The sequence below is a fragment of the Pongo abelii genome, chromosome 5 (genome assembly GCF_028885655.2).
Source record: "Pongo abelii isolate AG06213 chromosome 5, NHGRI_mPonAbe1-v2.0_pri, whole genome shotgun sequence".
Lineage (NCBI taxonomy): Eukaryota > Metazoa > Chordata > Mammalia > Primates > Hominidae > Pongo > Pongo abelii.
This window is the reverse complement of record NC_071990.2, coordinates 64,520,866-64,546,003: the sequence shown is the minus strand read 5'-3', so window position 1 is coordinate 64,546,003 and position 25,138 is coordinate 64,520,866. Positions and strand designations below refer to the sequence as shown.

At 33.9% G+C, this 25,138-nt stretch overlaps 1 protein-coding gene across 1 annotated transcript in view; it reads left to right on the top strand.

Moving 5' to 3' along the window:
- EYS (eyes shut homolog) overlaps positions 1-25,138 on the top strand; it is a 1,986,267-nt gene that overhangs the window by 1,616,592 nt on the left and 344,537 nt on the right. The window contains 1 exon segment of the mRNA NM_001374351.1: positions 9,973-10,126. Coding sequence (NP_001361280.1) covers positions 9,973-10,126 — 154 coding nt within the window.

The window sequence follows — 25,138 nt, the reverse complement described above, 5'->3', positions numbered from 1 at the left end:
TATAAAACCATCAGATCTCATGAGACTTATACCCTACCACCAGAACAGTATGAGGGAAAATGCCCCCATGATTCAGTTATCTCCCACCAGGTCCCTCCCACAACACATGGGAATTATGGGAGCTACAATTCAAGATGAAATTTGGGTAGGGACACAGCCAAACCATATTAACCTCTTAATCTGAAACTGTGTTTTGTAGTTCCCTATTCTCCCCACCCTCCTCAGAACCTCCTCTAGTGCCTTGCACAGTGTACGTACTTGGCTAGAATAGTTCTTAAGTTTTGTTTGTGAGTTAGTCAACCCTGATAGTTGTGATAAAAAATAAGTTGGTATTGAATCTTTAGGAAATTATCCCATTGAACATTGTTATAATTTCTTCCTCTGATAAATAGAAACAAACACACAAATTTCAATGGTTTAGTCAAAATGTAGCTTGAAACAAAGATAATGTTTCCATGCATTTACTTAAAAAGTCAGGAATATAGCAGGGGTTGGCAAGTTTTTCTATAACCATCAGAAATAGATATTTGAAGTAGATATGTTTGCAAGCTGCACAGTTCAACTCTACCATAGTAGCCTGAAAGCAGCCATGGACAATATGTAAATGAATGAGTGTGGCCATGTTTCAATTAAGCTTTATTTACAAAATCAGACAGTGTCGGAATTTGGTCCATGGGCCACATAGATTGCCAACCCTTGACCTAGAATTATGTGATTCATTAAACTTCGCCTAAAATAGAACAATTATATTCTACTTATACAATTGAAATTTATGAAGAAATAAGTCAATGAGAGATACATATAACCTGCTTAAAACAGTGCTTGGCAAATGGCAGGCCTGAAATAAGTGACTTATTCAGATAATGCTTTAACTCCTTTCCTCTTGTACCTTGTCTAGGGAATTAAGGTCTTAAGATGCAAGATTTTTGTCTAAGAGGTGTTACGAATGTTATATCCATTTAACAGCCATGTTCATCCTAGCAACAAATAGACTAAAAATCGTGGCATCAAAAATGGGAGACTAGGAAAACAGACAATTGGTAAAATTTGGAGTTTTCATTTTTATTCATTTCACTCAAATGAAGAAGACCCATTTCCTCTAAGAGTTGTGATTTACTAGTGTTTTTTACTGGTTAAGCACAATTAGCAGACTTGAAAAAATTAAAATAGGATGTCTATAAATTTCAGAAATTGGCCTGAAGCCAATCTCCAATAGCATGTAATAAGCATGGGTGTAATCATTAATTATGTACCAGGCTGCTGCCATGATCCTTCAGTTCTCCCCAGAGCTTCTCTGTCTGCCATCTTCCCACTGACAAACTAGCTTACCCTAACACTGGTTATTATCAGCCCATGTCATCATCGTTGCTGTAAGCTGTCTTAAAATCATGAGCAACTGCTGCTGAGGTTGCTACTGGAATTACTGCTGTATACAAATCCAAACCTTTAGGGGAAACCAGGAAAGAGGAATTCTAAAACTACAGAAGAAACATCTGTGTTCCAACAGAGATCTCAATGAAAGATAACCAAACAGTCTTTATCATATGTCATGAAGCAGCACCAGGGATAAAGAGATCATCTGACTGCTCCCACAGGTAGCCCTGATTGAAACATCAGTAGATAACCAAGGATAGATTTGAACCCAAGTCAGTGTGAGCTATTGTACAATATAGGGTACGTCTATTCATCTTTCTATGTCTTAGTTTGACTACAAGTGATGCAGGTATGTTTATATTATCAAACTTCACAAGGTTTGAAATGTATATCTATATAAGTGTTTTGAAAAATACAAAACACCATAAAAATGTAAGGTATTTTTCTGTTAAGGTAGATGACACAAATCCATGTAACTTTATGGAAATTTCCAGATTTAATAATCTAGGTACCTGATTTAATAGTGCTTTATCTGTACTGATAACTATTAATTCTATACGGAATGATGTTAGATTTTATTTAATTCAAACCGATAACCAATGAACCTCTTTTGAATATTTATAAATGATCTCAATTCAAATTGTTGATATTGGGAGCATTATTACAATAGCTCAATTAGAGAAGAATACCCATGTTTAATGGGAGTGGTACCATATAAACAATGAATATCTTCAATATTTCAATAAAGTGATAAAGTATCCATGTTTAGCAAATTCCAGATCTACAATTCAACTAATATCTAAAAAACTAAAATTGTAAAATAGGTGACTAGAATATCATTGTTTCTCCATGTGATATTTATTTCATTATTTCTTTTTATAAGACTAATTATATACACATATATATTTTCATATATCAGATTCAAACTTGTTAGAATTATCTCTCTAAAAGCTGTGAGATTTAGATACTGGAATCTATGTTTTGAGAGGAATACTATTATTCATTGTTCTAAGCAGCACTTTTATGCTTAACAAATCTTAAATTAGCAATCATTTTATTAGGATAAATAAAATTTGAGAACTAGAGATTTTATAAAGTTTTGAAATGTAGTCTGGATAAAACATTCCGAAAAAAAATCAATAAATGATTCATTTTAAAACTTACTACAAAGCCTAAAAGCATAAAGAACTATTACCGCATTACTTCTGCACCAACTTAATATTTCAAGAAAAGGATAGGTTCATACTTCTCTAATGGATCATCAAGCATCTTTTCAGTGAAAGAACAGAATGACTTTCTTTCAATGGCTTAATGGTAAACTCTTCTAGAGCTTTCAAGTCCTGCCTGAAGGTAGCACAAATTAGAACATTATGGGGAAAATGTTCCAGACACTGCCTTTAACATTTGCCCTACATATATTTGCAAACATACATACATATATATATATATACACACACACACATATATATATTTAGAAAGATTCACATTTGCTTGATGTCTAGATTCAACGAGCAATGTTGAACTAAATTTAATATGACATATGGATTACTCAATCCATAAGGTTTAATGTAAAAATACACACATTTATCTAAGAATAGTCATTACTTAGAATTTTCTCCAGTAGTTCTATTTTGAAAATTCAAGTTTCTTTCTCTTTTCCTAATTGCCACTAATTTTTCCATTCTAAAATCAAATAATTTTTACCATAATTGTGTTTGAAAATTGTCTTTAATACTGTTTGGAAAAACCAGAGTTCCTCCTGAATGTGTTTGTTCATAGCTTTTCTCTCCTTACAGAATCCTAGGGTTACATGATACAAAGTCAATTGATTTGAGGGTGAAAAAAGTCAATCAAATGATATGTCTTTTCTTCCCTAAGGTGATTAATTTGCTATAGAATCATGGAAACACATCAGCAGCGTCAGATCCTCCGCTTTCCCACCTACCATCATATGTTATTTGCAAAACGCTTTGACCTTTGTAAAAAATATTATATAAAACTGCAAATTGTTGTTAATGGAATAAATCAATATGATAAATTAAAACTTGTTAATATATAGCAGACTTTGAAGAGAACTAAGCTTCATTGTTCATTTTTGTTCCCATTACCTTTATTAAAGCAGTCTTATTTTATACTGTACAATAAAGCAGCTACAGTCCATAATGGGATGTTGGTATACTTGAATAAGACTATTCATCTCTGTCATTGATGTTAGTGGCTGAGCTTCCTTTAAAAATAACTCATTCTTGCATAGTACTACATACATCTTGTTGAATGTGTATAGTCAATCTTTAAAATTCAGTTTTTGAAGTTTTGAAAAACAAACTTTGTGCATATGGCACAACAGCTTGACCTAAATGCTCAGCTGTTCTGTTCTACCCTACGCTATATATCCTATTTTTAAGTCTTATCTCAAAAATATGAGTCTGAAATGGTAACATAAAGCAGTTTATAAAAATATTAAGAAATAGAAAGCTTCTGAGTAGAAACGATAGAATGGAGCAGGATAACAGACTGTCCTTTAGTGCATTAACACCCTCCCCACTCACAAAATGATGGGAGTGGAGAACAAGTCAACAATTCAAGAAAGAAGAACCGCCTTATGCCATTTTATAATATAACCTTTTACAGATCCAAGGAGAAAAACACACAAGTGCTGGTGCAGTTTTGTGTTTCTAAATATGCTCCAACTCCCAACCACCACCTCACCTCCACTCCAGAAAAAAAGAAGTCAAGAATACAAAAAAATTTTAATTATACTCTCAAATTCAGATAAAAGCAGCCTGATCAGCTGAATCGGAAGCCATGGGAAAAATAAGAAAAAGTACTAAAGAGTAGAAGCCGGAAAAAAAAAAAAAAAAAAAAAAAAAACCTGCTAATGGATCTCAGAAGATGCAGAAAAGATAAAGCTGTATTGCCCTATGCCATGCAGTGGGCTAATTTGCTCATTGCCCACTTCATTCAGCCACAGCTGAAGTCCTCAGAAGTGATAAACCCAGATGGGTTAAGTGGATCCTAAAATAGGACATTTAGAAGGATCTCAAATGAGTGATTTTCAACCATATGCCTTTTGTTATTCTAAATTTGTAAATCTTTAGTGCTGTTGTTTTATCTGTTTCCTTACTTCTGCAATATTGACTTAATCTATTTTTATTATTATGTATTACTTTGTGTTGCTCTCATACTGAATTTATATTCTCAATAAGTTCTATAGCTTGAAGCACAGCACTAATGGGAAACGTACTTCTGTGCCTTGGATTTTTTATGTCCCCCCCGCTCTATCTGTTTCTTCAACCATGTTTTGAATTCTTCCTTCCTTCCCCAACTTGGTCATCCTCAGTGTGGGCATCTTTGTCCGGTGCAAGAGTAAAATGTTCCCTAGTATCAGGGACCCCATTTGCACTGTTTTTATGCAAATTTTCCTCAGAGTTGGTTTTGGTTTTATTTGTTTGGATATGATACAAATCATTCCTCCTTATATGTGTCGTAACATCAAAAACTAGAATTAGCTGATTTTTCTTTGTTAAAGAATAATTTTTAAAAGGGTATATAAAATCAACACATGTCAAAGATTTTATTTACTTATTAATTTATGTAGTAACTGGTGAGATATTATAACAAGTTCAAGAAACAATTCAAGGGGCACAAACATGTATAAAGAATAAGGAATTCTGAAGTAAATTTACAAGTAGATGAAAAATAGTCTCCCCATAGGGTAATAATCAATTTCATTTCATCAGAAAATTAATATGCATTAGTATAGTCAGGAATCATTTGAATTATTATTAGTTTTCTGCAACTTACAGTGTTGGGAAATAGCTCAGAGACAAAGAAAGGTTCAGAGAACCTGGATGAGTAATATTAAATATTACTCATTAAATTATTTTCTCATTTCAAAATCTTTCATAATTTTTCCAGACACCTTTCTCTGAACCATTCTTTGAGACCTGACTGTTGCTTTTAATCCACTCATCTAGAACCTGAGGTAGGGGGAACAGATAACCCAGGTTTCTACATATTCTTGCTGAATTGTTAAAGAAACACTTATTAATGTTCAGCAATAAGTCTAGTTTCATTCTGGTTTCTGGTTTTTCCTTTTAAGTGGAGGTAAGCTCTAACACAGGGATACTCTGAGTGTATCCATAGACTCCTGAAGGATCCACAGGAGTTTCAAGTGTCCACAAGGTCAAAATCACTGTGTTGACATTTTCACTCATGGTGTAAAAGTCATAATGAATACAATTATTAACACCTTAATATTAAGGCAGCAGCACCAAATCGTACTAGCAGTCATTGTATTCTTTTCCACTGTCCACTCAAAACAAAAATGGACACTTAAAAAAAGTCCTTAGAGATGCAATAAAATTCAATAATCTTATTAAACCTCAACACTTGAGTATACAAGTTTTAATATTCTGTGTGTAACATTGGAAGTACACATTAAGAAAGTTGGCTACATATTAAAGTATAATAGTTGCCTTGAGACAAGTTGCCAGTTTAACTAGACACTATGAAAACAACTCAAAAAATGACTAGCAGATAATGTATGGTTATTCACACATGACTATTTGGCAGCTATTTTCTGAAAAAGTAATAAAGTAAGCCTGTTACCTCAAGAAAAACAGCTAATAGTATTTTTTGTCAATGATAAAACTCAAGCTGTCTAAGAAAAATTAGAATTTTGGAAAAATCTACATTCCCCATAACGAACTTGAGAGCTTTCTAACATTTTCTGATTATCTTAGTGGTAATATTAATGAATTTGATATTATATAATAAATGTGTCATATCTGAAAACTCTGCATAATTCTGAACCAATATTTTTCAAATGATCAATTAGTGATGTTATAAAATTATGAATGAGTAAAACATCCATTTAAAGTGCAAGAAAGACCAATGACATTTTAATGTAACAAGGACGTGAAGTTCATTAATACACTTTTAGATTCCACACTGCAACTAAACTTTAAGGAACTGTCATTTGTTCAGTTTGTATGTATTTGAAAAAGTTTTTAAAATGTTCCTCCTCTTCCGATAACATTTTGTGTGAGGCTGAACTTCCTATACTTCGGCCAAAGAAACAATTCACAACAGATTGAACACAGAAGTAGATATAATAATCCAGCTGTCTCCTATTAAGTTTCAAAATAAAGATATTTGTAAAAGTATAGAATAATTATCTCGCTGTTTCGTATTTGAAAAAAATATAATTACTTTTCACAAAATATGTTATTTAGGTTAACATGTAATGAGATTTTTAAATTAATAAACATTTGAAAATTTTCATGGTTTTAAATGGTAATTCAGTAAATCAAAAGATGCGAAACATGTAAACAAAAGCTCTTTAGAGTTTTCGCTAGATTTTAAGTGTGTAAAGGGGTCCTTAGATCAAAGAGTTTGAGAACTACTCATTTCATATAATTTTCTTTTTTAAATACTTTATAGTATGATCCTGCCCTTATTTTAACAAATTCTACCTATCTATCCATATATCAATCTTTGTATCTATAGATGTTCACTGAATATTAATGCTGGCCATTTCTGAAGGTTGTAATTTTGGAGAGATTTAAGACATTTTTATTGGTCCATTTTTCTATTGCTTGAGTACAAAAACAATGTCATTATCATAAAATACATATACTGATATATGTATATCACATGTATATATACTGATAGGTGTATACATACATATACTGATAAAAACAATAGAAGAAAAGTAGGGAATGGGAAAACTCAAAAATAGTAAAATATATATATTCCACAAATAAATATCTGAAAATTCAATATTTACATCATAAGAATTATTTACTTTGACGATTTTGGATCAATTAGAAATCAAAACGGAAAATGAAAAAATGATCCCTGCATTATTTTGTATTGCTGCTATACCAACTTACCATTAAAACAATAGAAATTTATTCTCTTACAGTTCTGCAGGTCGGAAGTCTGAAACGAGTCTTATGGGGCTAAAGTCAAGCTGTCAGCAGGACTGGTTCCCTCTGGAAGCTCCAGAGAATCCATTCCTTGCCTCTTCCAGCTTCTGGTGGCTGTCGGCATTCTGTGGCTTGTGGCTGCATCACTCCAGTCTCTGTTTCTGTAGTCACATGGACTTCTCCTCATCTGCCATCAAGTCTCCCTCTTCCTCCCTTTTACAAAGACACTTGTGTCTACGTTTAAGGCCCACCGAGATAATGTAGGATAACCTCTCCATTTCAAGCTCCTTAATTCAATCACATCTGCAAAGTCTCTTCAGCAATATCAAATAACACTCACCGGTTCCACCAATTAGTACATGGGCGTCTTTGAGTGTCATAATTCAGCTTATCACAACTCCACAGAATTTACACAGAAAAATTAATTTTAGGTAGAGTGTAGAACTTAAGTAAAGCTTACAGAAGCTAATGTAGAATAAATTCATGACTTTGGGGAAGGCAAATAATTCTTTATATATATATATTTATTATACTTTAATTCTAGGGTACATGTGCACAAAGTGCAGGTTTGTTATACATGTTTACATGTGCGATGTTGGTGTGCTGCACCCATTAACTTGTCATTTACATTAGGTATATCTCCTAATGCTATCCCTCCCCCCTCCCCCCACCCCACAACATTTAAACATGACATGAAAGGACTAACATAACTCTGAAGGAAACAATACATAAATTGATTTACACTAAAATTAAGAATTTACATTCATCAAAACTCACCCTTGAGATTGGCAAGTCAATCTACAGAACCGAAGAACATATTTACAATCTATGTAGTTGACAAAGAGCTTGTATTCAATAAGAAAAAAGCAAACAACTAAATATAAATATGAGCAAGAAACACAAAGTGACATTTCACAACACAGTATATCAAAATAGTCAGTAAACATGAGAATATGTTCAACTTCACCAATATCAAGAAAGTAAAATTAAAGCTATAATAAACAGAATAGGTAAAATCTACAAAGTGACCATACCAAATGATAAGGCTATGGATCAGCTGGAACTCTTGTACGCTGCTGGCAAAGTGTTAAATATAAACAATTATTTTGGGAAACCGGCAATAGCTACTAAAGTTAATCATATTTATACTTTCTGACAGAGCTATTCAACTCCTAGATATATATACACAACAGAAGTGTATGCAATTTAACTGAAAGACATATATAAAATGCTCATAGCAGCACTTTTCACAGTAACCAAAACCTAGGGGGAAAATGTCTACCTACACTAGAAACAGTAATTGAATTTTAAATATTAATTTAATGGAATATTACAAAACAATGATAATGAATTAACTGTGGCATAATGCTATCTCTCAAACATAACATTGAGCCGAAACAAATGCAGTAGTCCCTCATTATTTGCAAGGGATACATTCCAAGATCCACCTGAAACTGTGGGTAGTACTGAACCCTATCAATATTATGATTTTTTTCCTGTACATCTATGCCAATGATAAAGTTTAATTTGTAAATTAGTAACAGTAGGACATTAATACCAACACATAATAAAATAGAATGATTATAACTATATCCTGTAATAAAAATTATGTGAATATGGTCTCTCAAGATACTTTATTGTACTGTAATTACCTGTTTTGGGACTGTCATAAAGGGAGGACTACAGTAGACTTAAAGAATCCATACAATATGATTCCACTAATATGAAGATTAAAATCAAGTAAAACTAACTATAGCTGTTAAACATCAAGATAGTGGTTACTTTTGATGAAGAGTAGAAAAGAGTAGTGATTGGCAGGACTTCTGACAATGCAGATAATGGTCTTTTCCTTAACTTGGGTGATGTTTAGGTGACCGGGTTCACTTTGTGATTACTTACTGAGCTTTATGCTTATAATTTCTGCGATTTTCTGTATAAGTTATACTTCAATTAGGAAAGTTAAAAAGAGATTAAGTAAAAAGAGAAAGATGAATGAAGCCATTTATGAATTTATGAATAAAGTATGATCTCATTTTTAAAAATAAAATTGGGATATGTAAATATTTGTATGTGGGGAGATAGGTGGTAGAAAAGAACATTTCAAAGTGGGGGTGAAGAATGAGATTGGGGAAAAGAAATATTTATCTTTTTTCTCTATATATTTATTATTTTGAATTTTATAGAAGATGCATATTGCTTTGTAATTAAAATAGAAATAAACATAAGAAATTAGAAATCAAAAATAAAATTTAAACATTAGATTCAATAATAATACAAGTTATTAAAAACTCAACATGGCACTTTTCATTTATTATTTTATTTAATTATCACAGGAGTTCTAATACTCACAGTAGTTACTCTCACTACCCCATTTTAACATATGGGGAAACAGGTTTAAAATAGTTAAGGACATCTAGCTACTAGCTAACAGAATCAGAAGTTAAAATTCATGTCAAGTTAATGCGGTTAATACCATGCTATCCTCAGCCTGTGGACAATAATGTATGTTTTAATATGGTACTTATTACACTGAATAATTATCTAATAGCACTCCTACCAACCCGCTAAATCATTAGTCTTTGATGGCAAAGATTGTTTTTAATTATTATTAACCAATAAAATATAAATCTACATCAATTACTAATATATTGCTTTTTTCTTAAAGGTAATGGGAATAATTTTGGAAAGCAGTTTCTTCATTTATTTCTTGTGGAAGGAAGGCCATCAGTTAAATATGGATGTGGAAATTCTCAAAATATTTTGACTGTTTCTGCTAATTACAGCATTAACACAAATGCATTCACCCCTATCACAATACGGTAAGTACTGTACTCCACAGTAGTTCTTTCGTGCTGAAATTTTGTTTGTTTGTTTGTTTTGAGATGGAGTCTTGCTCTGTCACCCAGTCTGGAGTGCAGTGGTGTGATCTCAGCTCACTACAACCTCCACCTCCCGGGTTCAAGTGATCCTCCTGCCTCAACCTCCCCAAGTAGTTGGGACTACAGGTGTGCACCACCACGCCTGGCTAGTTTTTTGTTGTTGTTGTTTGTTTGTTTGTTTTAGTAGAGATGGGGTTTCACCATGCCGGCCAGGCTGGTCTCAAACTCCGGACCTCATGATTCATCCTCCTAGGCCTACCAAAGTCTTGGGATTACAGGCATGAGCCACCGTGCCCGGCCTGAACTCTACTTTTTAAATGTTATTTACGTGTGTAACAGTCACCCAAAAATGAGAAGAATTTTAAAAGTCCATCTGAAAATTGTTTTGTTTTGTTTACTTTTTTATTTTTGCTTTTGTTTTACTTGTTTATTTTTATAATTTGGTGGAATAAACTACAAATTGAACTAAGCTATAATTTAATACTATCCTATGGGAATCAAATTGCACAGAGTAAATCAATTTTATTTGAAAATATTATGGTGCAAGCAAATAAATTAAAGCATCAAGTTGTTCAGTTAAAACTAACATCCAGTTTAATTGTTCAACAAAATATCTGTGGAGTACAGCTGCTAGGAATTGGTTAGTGGGAGCCATTGATTGCACAAAAAAAGGAAAACTCAGTAGAAAAGAAAAACCAAAACCAACAGAATGTTAAACGGAAATGTCTTTCTGGATTATATAAATTTTTGGAAATCAGTCTTTGAATTCATTTATGCTTCAAAATTATAAAATATCAGAAAAGAGAAATTGCTAAATGATGGTCACATCTCAGGGACATTACTAAACAAAATTTACATGTAGCAACTAAGAATTCAAAATTTTTCATCAGTATAGCTCAAATTTTTCATCTAGTAATAATGGTCTCCAAAGTTACTCTACATCATTGAAAAATATTCTGTGACTGAGTTTGTCTTTAAAATGACAATTAGATAAGTTAGTCTAATCAGCAGGAATCTTGGCTAACCTATGAAGGTTATATAAATCAAATAAACTTTCTCTGAAACTGCATCAGTCCAAAAATAACATCAACAAAATTGACACCAATCTGAAAATGAAACTTCTTACAGGCAGGGATGGTTTCTTACTCATTTTTAATGCACTTAACAGGGCATCTGACAAATAGGAGATACTCAGTAAATGTCTGAATGAATGAAGAAATGAGGGTGTCTGGGCTGGGCAATTCATTTGCTTATAACAAGAAGGCAATGAAATTACTCTAAGGTAATGAAATCATTATTTGTAAATTAGGTATACCCTTTGCAACACTGAGTTCTATACAGACAAAACAAACTCCTTCAGAGCAACAGACAAATATTTCAACCATTTCTGTTATAAGTGTTTGCTGTTGATCACTAAAAAGAACCAGACGAGAAGCTAAATAACAGAAAACTGTTTAAAAGGCATTTCTATTAATAAGAACATCATTTTATACAATGTCAACAATTTATACAAACAATAGTACTTTCAGTTATACATGAAATAATTGCCATTCGGGGGTTAAATTCTTAGAGAAATGATATTCTTCTTTACTTTTAAGTAATAACCTAATAGAGCAGTCCTCAAACCATTCAGATTCTGAGATAGCCTCAGGAAAAAAAAAAACCTGTAAAATAAATATTGATGCTTCCAGTAAAACTGAAAAGGACTTTCCAAGTGTTTAGATTAATTTTATCAAAACTTAAGAAAGTAAAAAGGAGATATTCCTATGAATGTAAAAATGCAAATCTGCTCTGTGTTATAGGCAATAGCCTACAAGAGCTCAAAGTAACAGTAGGCTGACCCTAGGACTATATATTTCCTATTATATATCATTAATTTAAAACTGTTGAGTGCTCATCTGCTAAGCATGCTCTCGATGTCTTAATATTTGCATCTCATTTTTCCGTTTCTCCTGGTTTTATTCTATATTTAGTTTCATATATTCATTTAACAAATGTTTCTTAGTCTATTTGTAGCACTATACTAAGCTACTAGAATTCAATGGTAAGCCAAAACAGAAAAAAACCTAATTCTTATGTGTATATGGTTTAGTGAGGGTGATTGACAAGTAGACACACTAAGAAAGGAATAATTTGAGATGTGTTGTAAATGAAAGAAGCATGATGCAGGAAGAATAAGTTAAAAAAGTAACCTAGCCTGTGCTAGAGAGACCAAAGAGCTTTAAAAATGAATAGAGATAAACCTGGTAAAAGAAAACACAGGCAAAGCAGTGGTTATGAGTTTCAGGCAGAGGGAAGAGTAAATGAAAAAACCATTTGGGAGGCGGCTGGATCACCTGAGGTCAGGAGTTCAAGACCAGCCTGGCCAACATGGTGAAACCCCATCTCTACTAAAAATAGAAAAAAATTAGGCATGGTGGCACAGGCCTGTAATCCCAGCTACTAGGGAGGCTGAAGCAGGAGAATCCCCCTTGAACCCAGGAGGCAGAGGTTGCAGTGAGCCAAGATCCTGCCACTGCACTCCAGCCTGGGAAACAGAGCAAGACTCAATCAATCAATCAATCAATAAAACAAAACCCTATGCTAGAAAAAAACATGGCATATTCAGATTCGGAGGCCCCAAAGAACAGTGTGTTTTGAACAGAGAAGCAGAAGAGGGTGGCTTAGTAATGAAAGACAAAGTTTGAAAGGTAGACAGTTTGCAAATGCTGTCTGGCTTTGCAGCTATGTTAAGGAATAATTGAGGGAGCGAGTTAGAGGGTTACTGTATATCCAAGTAAGATATAATGGTGGCTTGGACTAAAGTGACATATTTATGACATAATTAGGAGCAAAATGACTCATTAAATACTAGGAGTAAAAATAGAGGTGTCAAAAACTAATACTCATTTCCTTATGTGCAATTGGATAGCAGATTTTATCATCCACTGAGATAATAATAAACAATGCAAGAAGAGCAGGTTAGATTGAGAAGATTGTGAGTTTAAGCTTGAGCATGGTGAGATTAAGGTGCCTTTGAAATACAAAGTGGAATTTTCCATTGAATACACGGAAGTAAAGGTCAGAGAAGGGATCTGGTTGGAAAATATGAATTCATGAGTCATCGCTGTGCAGATGATAATTGAAACCATGGGAATGGATGAGAGTATATAGTAGAAAAAATTGCCTGGAATGACTCTTGAGGAGCTAACATTTAATAACTGTATACTGAAAGATGAAATCATAAACGAGTCTGACAAAAAGTAGGAAGTAACAGCCAAAAAAGGAGTAGAGTGTCATGGAAGACAATGGCAAAGTTTATCGAATGCTCCAGTCCACTGGACTGTCCACATGATTCCATGACCTGAAGACTTCAGTGTAGCAGAATAGAGGAAGAAGCCCAATTAGAGAAAAATCAAGATAATATGTATATACGACTCTTTGAAGTTTTAATGTGGAAGTATAAAAAGAGGGAAAGTGAGGAATCAAGAGAAAAAAACGTAAGATGAAAGAAATTTGAGTGTGTTTAATTCATTGGAATTACTAGTTGAGTAGAAATTGTTAATACATAGAAAACTGATGAAAAAGGGAGAACATAAGTTTCCTCTTCTTCTTCTTTTTTTTTTTTTTTTTTTTTTTGAGACGGAGTTCTGCTCTTGTTCCCCAGGCTGGAGTGCAATGGCGTGATCTCGGCTCACTGCAACCTCCACCTCCAGGGTTCAAGCAATTTTCCGGCCTCAGCCTCCAGGTAGCTGGGATTACAGGTGCCCACCACCATGCCTGGCTAATTTTTGTGTTTTTAGTAGAGAGGGGGTTTCGCCATGTTGGCCAGGCTGGTCTTGATCTCCTGACCTCAGGTGATCTTCCCACCTCAGCCTCCCAAAGTGTTGGGATTACAGGTGTGAGCCACCAAGGCTAGCTGAGAACATAAGTTTCTTAAAAGTTTATGCCAGTAAGATACAATGTACATGAGAGAAGATTCCTGTCAGAGGGCAGGGAAAATAGAGATGCATAGCTTGAGGCTTCTGATTTCTGTCATTGTGGATGTCCCTGGATTTATGATTGCCTTTGCTTTATCTCTCCAGTTGTTTATGTCACCTTCTCTTGCTGTCTCATCTGTTTAGTCTTACTTCATCATTAACTGGGCAAAATTTAGAATTTAAAGGTCTTTTGGTATGGCTTTTTCCAACTTAATTCTCACTAACAAAATTCTCACTATGCAAATGCAGGGTAAATTTCTCCCTAAAAAGCACGTGAGTTAGGTTCCTTTTTCATCATATGAATGTTGACACGATGTCTTCAATATTAAAGTATTTCTTGACAATAAAAAAATAGCATGATTGCAAAAAACTTTTTTTTTTGAAAGAGCCTCGCTCTGTTGCCCACGCTCCCACTGCAACCTCCAACTTCCAGGTTCAAGCGATTCTCCTGCCTCAGCCACCCAAATAGCTGGGATTACAGGCGTGCGTCCCCACACCTGGCTAACTTTTGTATTTTTAGTAGAGAACAGGTTTCTCCATGTTGGCCAGGCTGGCCTTGAACTCCTGACCTCAGGTGATCCACCCCCCGACGGGCCTCCTAAAGTGCTGGGATTACAGGCATGATCCACCATGCCCAGCCTAATAAAAACTTATTTTCAAAAATTAATGGAATAAACCATAAGCCCAACTTGTAAAATATGGCTTTATTTTTTAATTTGTTATTAGCTATTATTTTTTATTTTGTTATTAACCAGTACTTCCTCCAACTAAATCTATCTTACATCTGTAGGACAGAAGGGAGAAGTAGAACAAACTTGAATAAGCCACTTGTAGTGATTGAGGTCAATTCAGTATCAAGATAGAAGTTCTTCTTAAATGAAATGGAGCAGAGATCACAGTTCTACAGATACATTGTCATTCATACTCATGCACAGTTTGTCTTTCATTTCAACGAATTTTGAAAGGGATCACATAGAGAGAGCTATTGGTTTTCACAAGGGTTATTCTCTTTTGGGGAAGTTCAGAAAAATTGTCTTACTATATATATACACTTTTTTAAGTTTCTGAAGTTTAAAATTTTCTGGCACCTTTAGTGTCTGTTTTACACAAAAGCTAACTTTTACCCAGTATTTTATTCTCTAAAAAAGCCCTGTGTCCTTTATTCTAGGTGATTTACTGCGTTATCTGCATGTTTTAAAGGCACATAGCCTATTCCCCCTTCCTTAGATGCTACTATCTAACACTCCTGAGAACATTTCCTCAAAGATTTATCCAGAGGTATAAAGTTATCCATGTCTATTGAAGGTACACCCTAATACCTAATAATTTATTTTGGTTAGCAAACTCTTAGGGTAGCCAAAGTGGGATGTTGGCCAAGAATTGCATTACTGCCAGAGCAACACATCTCCAATAGCCACTTTTTAATAGCTCAGTGTAAAGAAATGCATGGTTTAAGATCATCTGGACAGAGGCTGGAAAAGTTTCTAATAGTTGGGTAGCAACAACCCTTATTAGTATTTGCTAAAACCCAAACATATGTCAAGTGAAATCATTGTAGACATATTTATCACATTACCTTTGATAATATTTGGTTCAGAAAACAAAATAAAAACTGCTAAGTTTTATAAAAGGACTAATTTTTATCTCCTGTTGATGTCTCCATGTCTATGAGATAAAACCTCATACATATTATATATGTATATCGGTGCAGATTTTTTAAAATTCATTTTAATTAGCTCATTTCTCACAGTTGTTTAAGAAAGAAATTTATTGTAATGCAAAATCCACATTAACTTCACAAAATGGGAAGAATGATTCTGAGTAGGATTGATTTTGGTCATATCAAATTAAGATATTAGTAAGTAATTTATAGAAAACAGATGACTTCTTATAATACCCATATTTAATTTGTTAAAGTCTCTCAGACACCTCTGCTCAACATCAGATTCTAGTTATCTGCCTTTTCCCCACATATATCCTCTGCATTGCAGCTTGCTTGCCCAGATGGTATTGACCTATAACTCAATATGGAGAATGAGCAAGAGACCATTCAATTTCATGTAAGAAAAAAGAATATTCATACTCTATTATTTATAATTTTGACAGTAACTAAAAATGTTACCTATGTTTCTAATTTTCTAAAATATATAAAAACTTTTCACATGTTCCTGATAGTTAATATTACATAAGCTATGGATTGCATGCTGGTAGTCTTAGAGCCAGGAAACTATGTGAGAGCCTTCACTTCTTGAAACAGATGGTGACTTTTGAATTGTGCTAAATCTATAAGATATTAGATTTATTCATAAAATGTTGCCATGTCAATATGGAAAGTTTGGCAAGATTTTCATATTAAAAAGGTCAAACTTCATCACTTCAATATTAATTTGTGTATCTTTTTATCAGCTCTTCCATCTGGTATTTCTTAGAGGAAATGTAGGAAAACTCAAGTTCAATATGGGAAATATAGGTAATACTTTATCATTATGTTGGCGTGTATGTAAATATATAAAGCTAAACATTACTCTTGCACCTTTATCCATGCATAGCCTGTCTGTACATAGCATACATAAAAACTAGCTGAATAGCAAGTTACAATGCAGTTTATTTGTATTAAATTTTGAAGATCTACTGTAAAACTAAAATTTCTTTTATTACATAAGCTTAAGAAAATCTTTAAAAGATATCTATGAATCTGTAAGTTGCTAATTTTAGTACTATTTTGGATTATTGGGTAGAATGCTCTACTATATAAAGTTGTCTCTAAAATTTGCCTACTTCTTGAGAAACGTGGAAGTATTAGTTTGGTGTTTACTGATTCAAAAATAAATAAGGTGGAGCATCTCAGTCTGAATGTGAACCTGAGTCTACAGAGTATCTTTATGGAATAATATGCCAGTGGATTCTACCTGCCAGTTTGATGTTTAAAAAACATATTTGAAGTGACTTGACTCTGTAATCACATTTGTGCCTTTTAATTGTGCAATTCATTTCAAATTGTCAAAACAGAGTGGCAATTAGCAAAATTTAAAAAGTCAAGACTTAGGGCCCAAATCCTCATCTTACCAAATGCCGAGATGAGAAGACAGAGAACTGGTTGACCCTCAAGTCCTGAGAGCAACCACAAAGACCCTACTGAAGAGAAAGGGACAGGTGGCAAGTACATCTATAATATAAAATGAAAAATGAATTCCATTTTGAAGATTAGAAATTTATCAGAGGACAACAGATGAAAGAGGATCTGCAAAGATATCAAGGTGTAGATAATAACATGCTCATGGAAGAAAATGTATGATGAGAACAAAAAGTTCCAGGTGAAAGGATATTTAGCTCTTCAGTAAGTCACCATCAAACACTGTCATTTCTAATGCAGAGGATAATAAATAAAAATAAAAGGCAAGAAATGTTTTGAGCACTAGCAGTGTATGCTAAGGAAGACTCCAGATTTTCTTCATCCTTTGTAATTAGTGGTAAATTTCTACCACTGTCAGAAAAGACTATCGAGGAAGTTTAAATTGTTTTTGTGCAGTGGCAGAGTATACAGCAAAATAAACTTCAATTCTTAGAAGCCTTCTAATTCTAAAATGTGTATAGTTTATCACTTTCAAGACAAGATTGTGACAGTTATATAAGAAAGTAATGTGAAACAAATGAAGACTTAGGGGCAAATTAAATTTATAAAAATTGGGGCAGAATAGCAATAATTGATAGGGGTCAGAGAACACTCTGGCATATAGCACAGTTAAATAATAGGATTTAACATATTGAAAAGTAAGATTCAGGGGAAACATCAAGAAATTTATTAATTAAGTTATGAAGTGGTGATTTAACAATACATTTATATTTTGTATATTTTTCCTTCCACTTCTGTAGTCCCCCTAGTTCTCCTTAATTGGAATTTATCATTATGGTTAGAGAGTATTTGATTCCTGCCTTAAAATGACTATCGGGAAAGAGACTTTATTGTGAAAACTTTTTGAAGCCTATTCTTAGTGGTAGAGCTCAATCCTTGGAAATGTTTCTCTCAATTAACTTCTTTAGAATAATTCTCACTGAGTTCACTCAAAATATAGACCATTCTTTTTTGTTTTGTTTTGTTTTTAAGAGGTTTAATGGACTCACAGTTCCACATGACTGGGGAGGCCTCACAATCATGGCAGAAGTTGAAGGAGGAGCAAAGGCACATCTTACATGGTGGCAGGCAAGACAACATGTGCAGGGGAACTGCCCTTTATAAAACCATCAGATCTCCTGAGACTTATTCACTATCATGAGAACAGCACAGGAAAACCCTCCCACTGGGTCTCTCCCACAACATAGGGAGATTATGAGACCAGCCTGGGCAACATGGTGAAACCCTGTCCTACGAAAAATTAGCTGGGTATTATGGTGTATGCCTATAATCTCAGCTGCTTCAGAGACTGCAGTGGGAGGATCATCTGAGCCTGGGAGGTCGAGGCTGCAGTGAGCCAAGATCGTACCACCAAACTCCAGCCTGGGTGACAGAGTGAGACTCTGTCTTAAAGGAAAAACAAACAAACAAACAGATTCAAAAATTAGCTGTCTTTGAACTTAAATATTAGTCTAAAGTATGCTAATATATGAAAGTAATATGTTTGATTTTTGAGTGTGAAATAAGAATACTCTAAAAATTAAAATAGCTTATGAAATTCAAATAATTTTTACTTATTAGTGGCTTACAATTACTGTGAAAGGTATATGAACTAAACAGACAAATAGCATACTTGTTTAACAATTAGACAGTGGTTAATTCATAAACTTCTAATCAGATATCTTTCTTTGGATAGTAGCTCTGTCATTCTTTCCAAAAGTTTATTTACTTTTTAAAAATGAAATGTTAGAAAGCTGTTGTTTTGGAAATGTATAATTCCAAAAGTAAACCTTGCTTTTGAAAAATTGAAATTATTATATGTGAAGGAGGATTATAATAACAGAGCATCATTGTTAATAAAAACACATTTGAGACCATTCTATTAAAAAAAAAAAAACTTTACTTTATAAATGAAGCTAAAGGAAGCTATGCCAGATTCCTCTTCAACTAATTGCTCATGCTTCCTCAATGTATGAATAAAATGTAGGTATATGTTGATATAAATTGTTTTACAATTTAACGTCTGAACTCTTTTCCACCCAACACTATTCAGTTAAGAATAATTTAATGCTTTTTTAAAAATTTACCAATTTTCTTTAAAATTGAAAGCTGGTTCCATAGACAGGTACTGGTATTGAGCCAAAGTGTTTGAACTCAATAAATAAGAACAAAGACTTTTAATATTTCTTCAGATAATTTATTCTAATGCCATCATAAGACACAGTAAATTTCTGTTTTATTTCTATTTGAAATAGAAAATTTCTATTTGAAATAGAATTCTGTCCTAGTCCCTCTTCTTCTTTCTGTTAGCTGGCCTAATTCTAATTGCCAGTAATATCAGAACTCTATCCTGCCCTTCAAAGACAAAATGTTACAAAGATAAAAAGGAGATTGCAGGACAAAGCCCTATACCAATTACCATAAAACAGGAATTTACTGTGCCTCATGATGACATTATGTTCACAGTACCCAATGGCATCTGCTGATCTACATAGGGGCTGGTTAGACACCTAAGCACAGCTCCCACCATTTGAAGCGCAAAAATTTCCAGTCAAAGGCAATGGACAAGATAGACTCAACCATGCCCTGAGAATCCCTTCCCCTCTACCCAAGGAATAAAATACCAAAGGAACATTCTCCTGTTTGCATGGTAATAGCAGTGTCACTCATCCCTTTCACTAGGGTGCAGTAGCAGAAATTAGGGTGAAGGAGAATCCCAATTCCTCTGGCACCTCAGCCTCAGGGAAAGAAATAGAAACACAGTTCCAGTTTGGTGTAGCCTCTTAGAATGGGATTATATAGAATTCTTAGAATAGGAAATATAGGAATGTAATAGGAATGTATTCTTAGAATAGGAAAAAGTAAAGTCTTGGATTGATGATGCACAGAAATCACCAACAAGCGAATCTGATACTTGGCACACATGCGCAAACAAGTCCTGGGGATTTCTAAAAATCTTTGGAGAGGGAGAGTCTATAATGGATTGTAATTCCTGCAGTTAAGAGGGTGTATTCTCAGCCCCTGAAACTTAATAACTGCATCTTAGGTCAAATTCCTTGGAAACAGTCTGTGCCATGGAGATTTGCATGCACAAAGTTTATTAGAGAATGCTGTTAGTAACAAACACTTGGAAGGCAGTGAGGGAAACAGGATCGAACAGAGGCAAAAGTTGAATTGCAAAGTAGTTGCACCAGAGGCCTCAGCTGTCTGTAAGGGGAGTCTGGACTTGAGATGTTCATAAATTAAGATGTCCTTAATTTAGTCAAGAGGACCAAGCCTTTGCATCCCCTCTCATCCCGAGGGGCCTCTGGGCAGCACACCACAGTATTCACTGTAACTGACTGAGGCTGATGGCTACAATCCGCACTTACTGGCTGAAGAAGCCTGAGACATTTGGGTTTGACTTACACCTAAGCAAGCCAAGGTTGTTTTTAGCTAAACTAGGCAGGTATCCCCACACCCACTATCGCCCCGCCATAGTAACCAGGGAGGTAAATTCCCTGTGTTAGCGACTGTTCCCCGTGTTCTACTGTTTCTTATGAGGAGTGACCCAAAGAAACAGTGACACTTCAGAAGAACAGCTAAATACTCATCATACCAAAACCACAAAATTCTAATTGTATAGATGTGCATCAGCAGGGACACATGTAACTCCAAATAATGCCACTCACTGATATATCATTAGAACATACAGCACAGCCCAAGTAGGGTATACCTGGGTATAGAACAAAAGAAGGAATCTTTATAGATTCATCTGCTTCAAAATGAAGCCACAGGACACGTAAAAGGCAGAATCCTGCGAGTGGGGAAGCGAGGAAGCAAAGCACTCTTTGTATAACTACAAAGGATCTTACATGTTGCTTTTTTGAAACAAAGATAATAACACTCATTTTTCTGCTATATAGGCTTCTGTGAATATCATGTATACGAAAGTGCTTTAAAAAACATCAAGTATCCCTCAAACGAAAGTATTATTTTTATGGTTTTTCACACACACATACACCTATTTCTTCTATTGCTGCTGTAGGACTAGAAAAAAAAATGCTCACTGCTTTTTATTTTACAGCATCTTATTAAAAACACTTCATAATTAGGCAGTTAGCAGAGTGACTGATCCATTATCCTCTGGGGCAAATGTCTTTGAAGGTTCTTGCTTGTTAGGCTTGCCTTCCTTTGCAGCTTCATAAATGGGAAAGTAATAGTCCTGGAGCTGTAAGAGGCCAAGCTCCAGGAGGGTCATGCCTCTTCTTATCTGTACTACAGTAAGCAGATCTGTTTCCATGACATCAGGAAAGAAAACTGTCCAGATGATTGTGAGGTGGAGAAGTAATTGTCTGTTAAGTTTTGGGCCTGTTATGTTTAAAGGATATGCTGAAAACTTCACTTGCATTACAGTAATCTCATTCAGTCATTTCTTCATGTCCATTAATAGCTATGTAATACATACCTATTTTGCACTTATGTGACAGCCACCATGAAATATTTTTATACACTATCTCACTTATTCTTTATAATATCTTTAAGGGGTAGTTATTTTTCTGATACTCATTTAAGAAGTGAGGAAATTGGGACTTAAGGAAATTAGGTAATTATCTAAAGTCATGCAACTATAACTAATTGAAACAGGGTTCCTACGTAGGCCATTTAACTCTACAGCCCTTATATTTAACCATGCTATACAACTAATTCCTGAAATATTCTTTAAATGAGGTCACTCTCAAATCAAATCAACAATAGAAAACCTCCCCTTTCTCCATCATTTATCATTTTATGAACAAATCATGTGTCTTATAATCAAGCTTTTTTCTCAGCTCCTTCCATCTTTATCCTCCTCTAATACCCAAGTCTCATGGGCTTGCCACTCCATTGAAGCCATAATCTCTACTGTCCCAAACGCAGTCCTACATTTTCCTACCACATGCATCGTAGCTAATAATACAGCTCCTTCCTAAATATTCTGGGGCTTTTTTCTATGAAATTGTACCTTATGCTTTCTGCAAGGCATTCACCTTCTGAAAGCTAGCCTAGACTGGTCCCAACTCATACTCAACTCCTTTGCTGTCAATTCACAGCATGCTCATGTCTTGTAGAGGATTTTTCTATTGATCTTTTGTTATCTCATCTCCAAAATCAAACCATAAATGGTACAGGATCTCTTCCTTTTCTCTCATGTAAACTAATATAAGAATGCAAGGAATAATGTATTTATTAGAGATAATGCCTAAGACCACATGTGAAACTAAATCAACACAATATAAACAAGTATATAAGGGTTGAAATGTTATAGTCAGAAGAAAATCAATTATACAGACTTCACCACAGAAATCTTACTAAAGAGGATTAGTTAAGTATGTAAAGGCCATGGAAATTTAGCTTTATAGAGAGATTATTTGCAGGAGATTTGCCATATGCAAATATACAAATAAAATGCTCATACGAGAAATTAGAAAATTGTCTCAAACCTAATGAGAACTCTAAAAGTTGCAAAAAAGGAAATGGCATTAGTAGAGGGCCTTCAAGGTTAAATGGAGAGGCTGTTGATTCTAACTTTTTTCTTAAAGAAAATGTCTAAATTATATTAATGATAAAATAGCTATCACCAATTAAGCTCTTACTATTGTCTAAGCATACTTCTTGGTCTTCACCTGTAGTTAATTATTTACACCTGTACTTAATGATTATTTCTAATATCCACCCAGTGAGTTACTATTATACTTATTTTAAAGAAGACAACATTGAGGCACATAAGCCAGAGGACACTGAAAAATCACACAGAAGTTTTCAAAGTCAAGAAATTTGAATCCAGAGTCTAACTCTAATCACTACTCAATATTGCATGGTCTATGTTACAGGCAACAAATGAAGTTAAAATCTCTTATACTTTACATTTCATGAAAACCTTAAGAAATATTCAAAATTTTCTTATGTTTTTAATTCTAAAATATGCTTTATAAAATTACTGAACATAATTTTGGAAGCTCAACTTTAATAAAAATTAAAAATGTATAAAATCTAAAACTTTTATTTTCTATTTTCACTTATATGACTGTCATTTTTCTATTAGAAATTTCACACAATAAAATTTAGCAAAAGTTTTATTCTAATTGTGATAATATATTGAAAGAAACATGCAATTGGTATGTCATTTATAAACTCTGAAATTTCAAAAAAAAAGGAGTAGAAAAAGTTATTTTTACTTATCCCACAAAATACATATGTATGATACATTTAAACATATTTTAAAGTTGTTTATAAATTATTATATGCTGCCATACTTATTATAAATCAAAAATTTTAATGTATTTGCTATTATGAAAAAAGCCATGTATTAGTCTGTTCTCACGCTGCTGTGAAGAAATACCTGAAACTGGGTAATTTATAAAGAACAGAGATTTAATTGACTCACAGTTCGGCATGGCTGGGGAAGGCCTCAGCAAACTTACAATCATGGCAGAAGGCACCTCTTCGCAGGGTGGCAGAAGAGAGAATGAGTGCAAGCAGGGAAATGCCAGACGCTTATAAAACCATCAGACCTCGAGAGACTTACTCACTATCAGAGAATAACATGGGAGAAACCACCGCCATGATTCAATTACCTCCACCTAGTCCCGCCCTTAACACGTGAGGATTATTACAATTCAGGATGAGATTTAGGTGGGGACACAGAGCCAAACCATATCAAGCCATAACATTCTATTACTTAAAATTTGTTAGGCTATAATTGGTAAATACTGTTTAAAAAGTTTTTAGAAAATATTTTTTTCATCTTAGAAAATTACATGGATCAGTTATAGTTCTATTGTAGACACATGTTTTTAATTCCATAAATACAGGAAAGTTTAGCACATTCCCCTTCTATCTAATAGAAGGAGGTGTGTTATACTAAAATGAATATTTATTTCTAATTAAAAGACTGATGCAAATTGAAATGCTAGTTTTCAGATTTTTCTCCACCAAGATTACTGATTATTATTTGAGTGAACAGTTGCTTTAAAATACCACATGTGAGTTGTTCAAAAGTATGTCTAAGTGCTTAATTAAAAAGTTTTCACTGCTGGATTTATTCCTAGGCTCAGGAATAAGAGGAGTGATTTTTAAATTACATTTGATGACTCTAACTGATCCACTGAGAAAATAGCAAATTTTATTTCTATACTATTTTAATGGTCCAAAATAATTAAGTGTTCTCACAAAATATGTTTACTTTTTTCTAAAATATTTAAATGTAAGACTGAAAAGTTACATTAACAATAATGTAGTTCAATCCCCTCATTTTTCTGATGAAGAAACTTCATGCCTGAGAAGAAAGAAGACTTGCATGGAGCCACATGACTCAAGGACAAAATGAGAAAGTTAGAACAACTAGATGCACATTTGGCACTCTTTCCCCTGCACCCATCTTTTATATCTATTATTATAGGTGACATACTGCTACCTTTATCTTTCCCCTGTCTGTGACCTGTGTTTTACTTCCTATTATATATAAAGAAAAGAGCTATCAGTTGTTTGTTCATTATGCCAGGACTACAGAACACTTGACTCTTTTCTTTGTGAGAGGATCAAGAAGTCCAAATGAAATAACTCCTCTTTTTCAAACCTGACCTGGAAGACTTCTGTTTATAAGAACAATCATGCTCATTTATCTGGTCATCATAAGTGAAAATTAGTGATCTCGATTAACACAAAAATCACAGAATCTTAATTTTAAAAAACTATGGGCAAGTCTCTATTCTTATCCCTAATGCATATGGAATTTATCTAAAACCACCTTAAAGCTTGATAGTATTAACTAAATTTTAACAATAATGGGAAATTGCTATTCCAGGAAGCATCCTATTCCGTTCTACATTGATAGACTCTGTACCTGTTAGGGACTTGTTT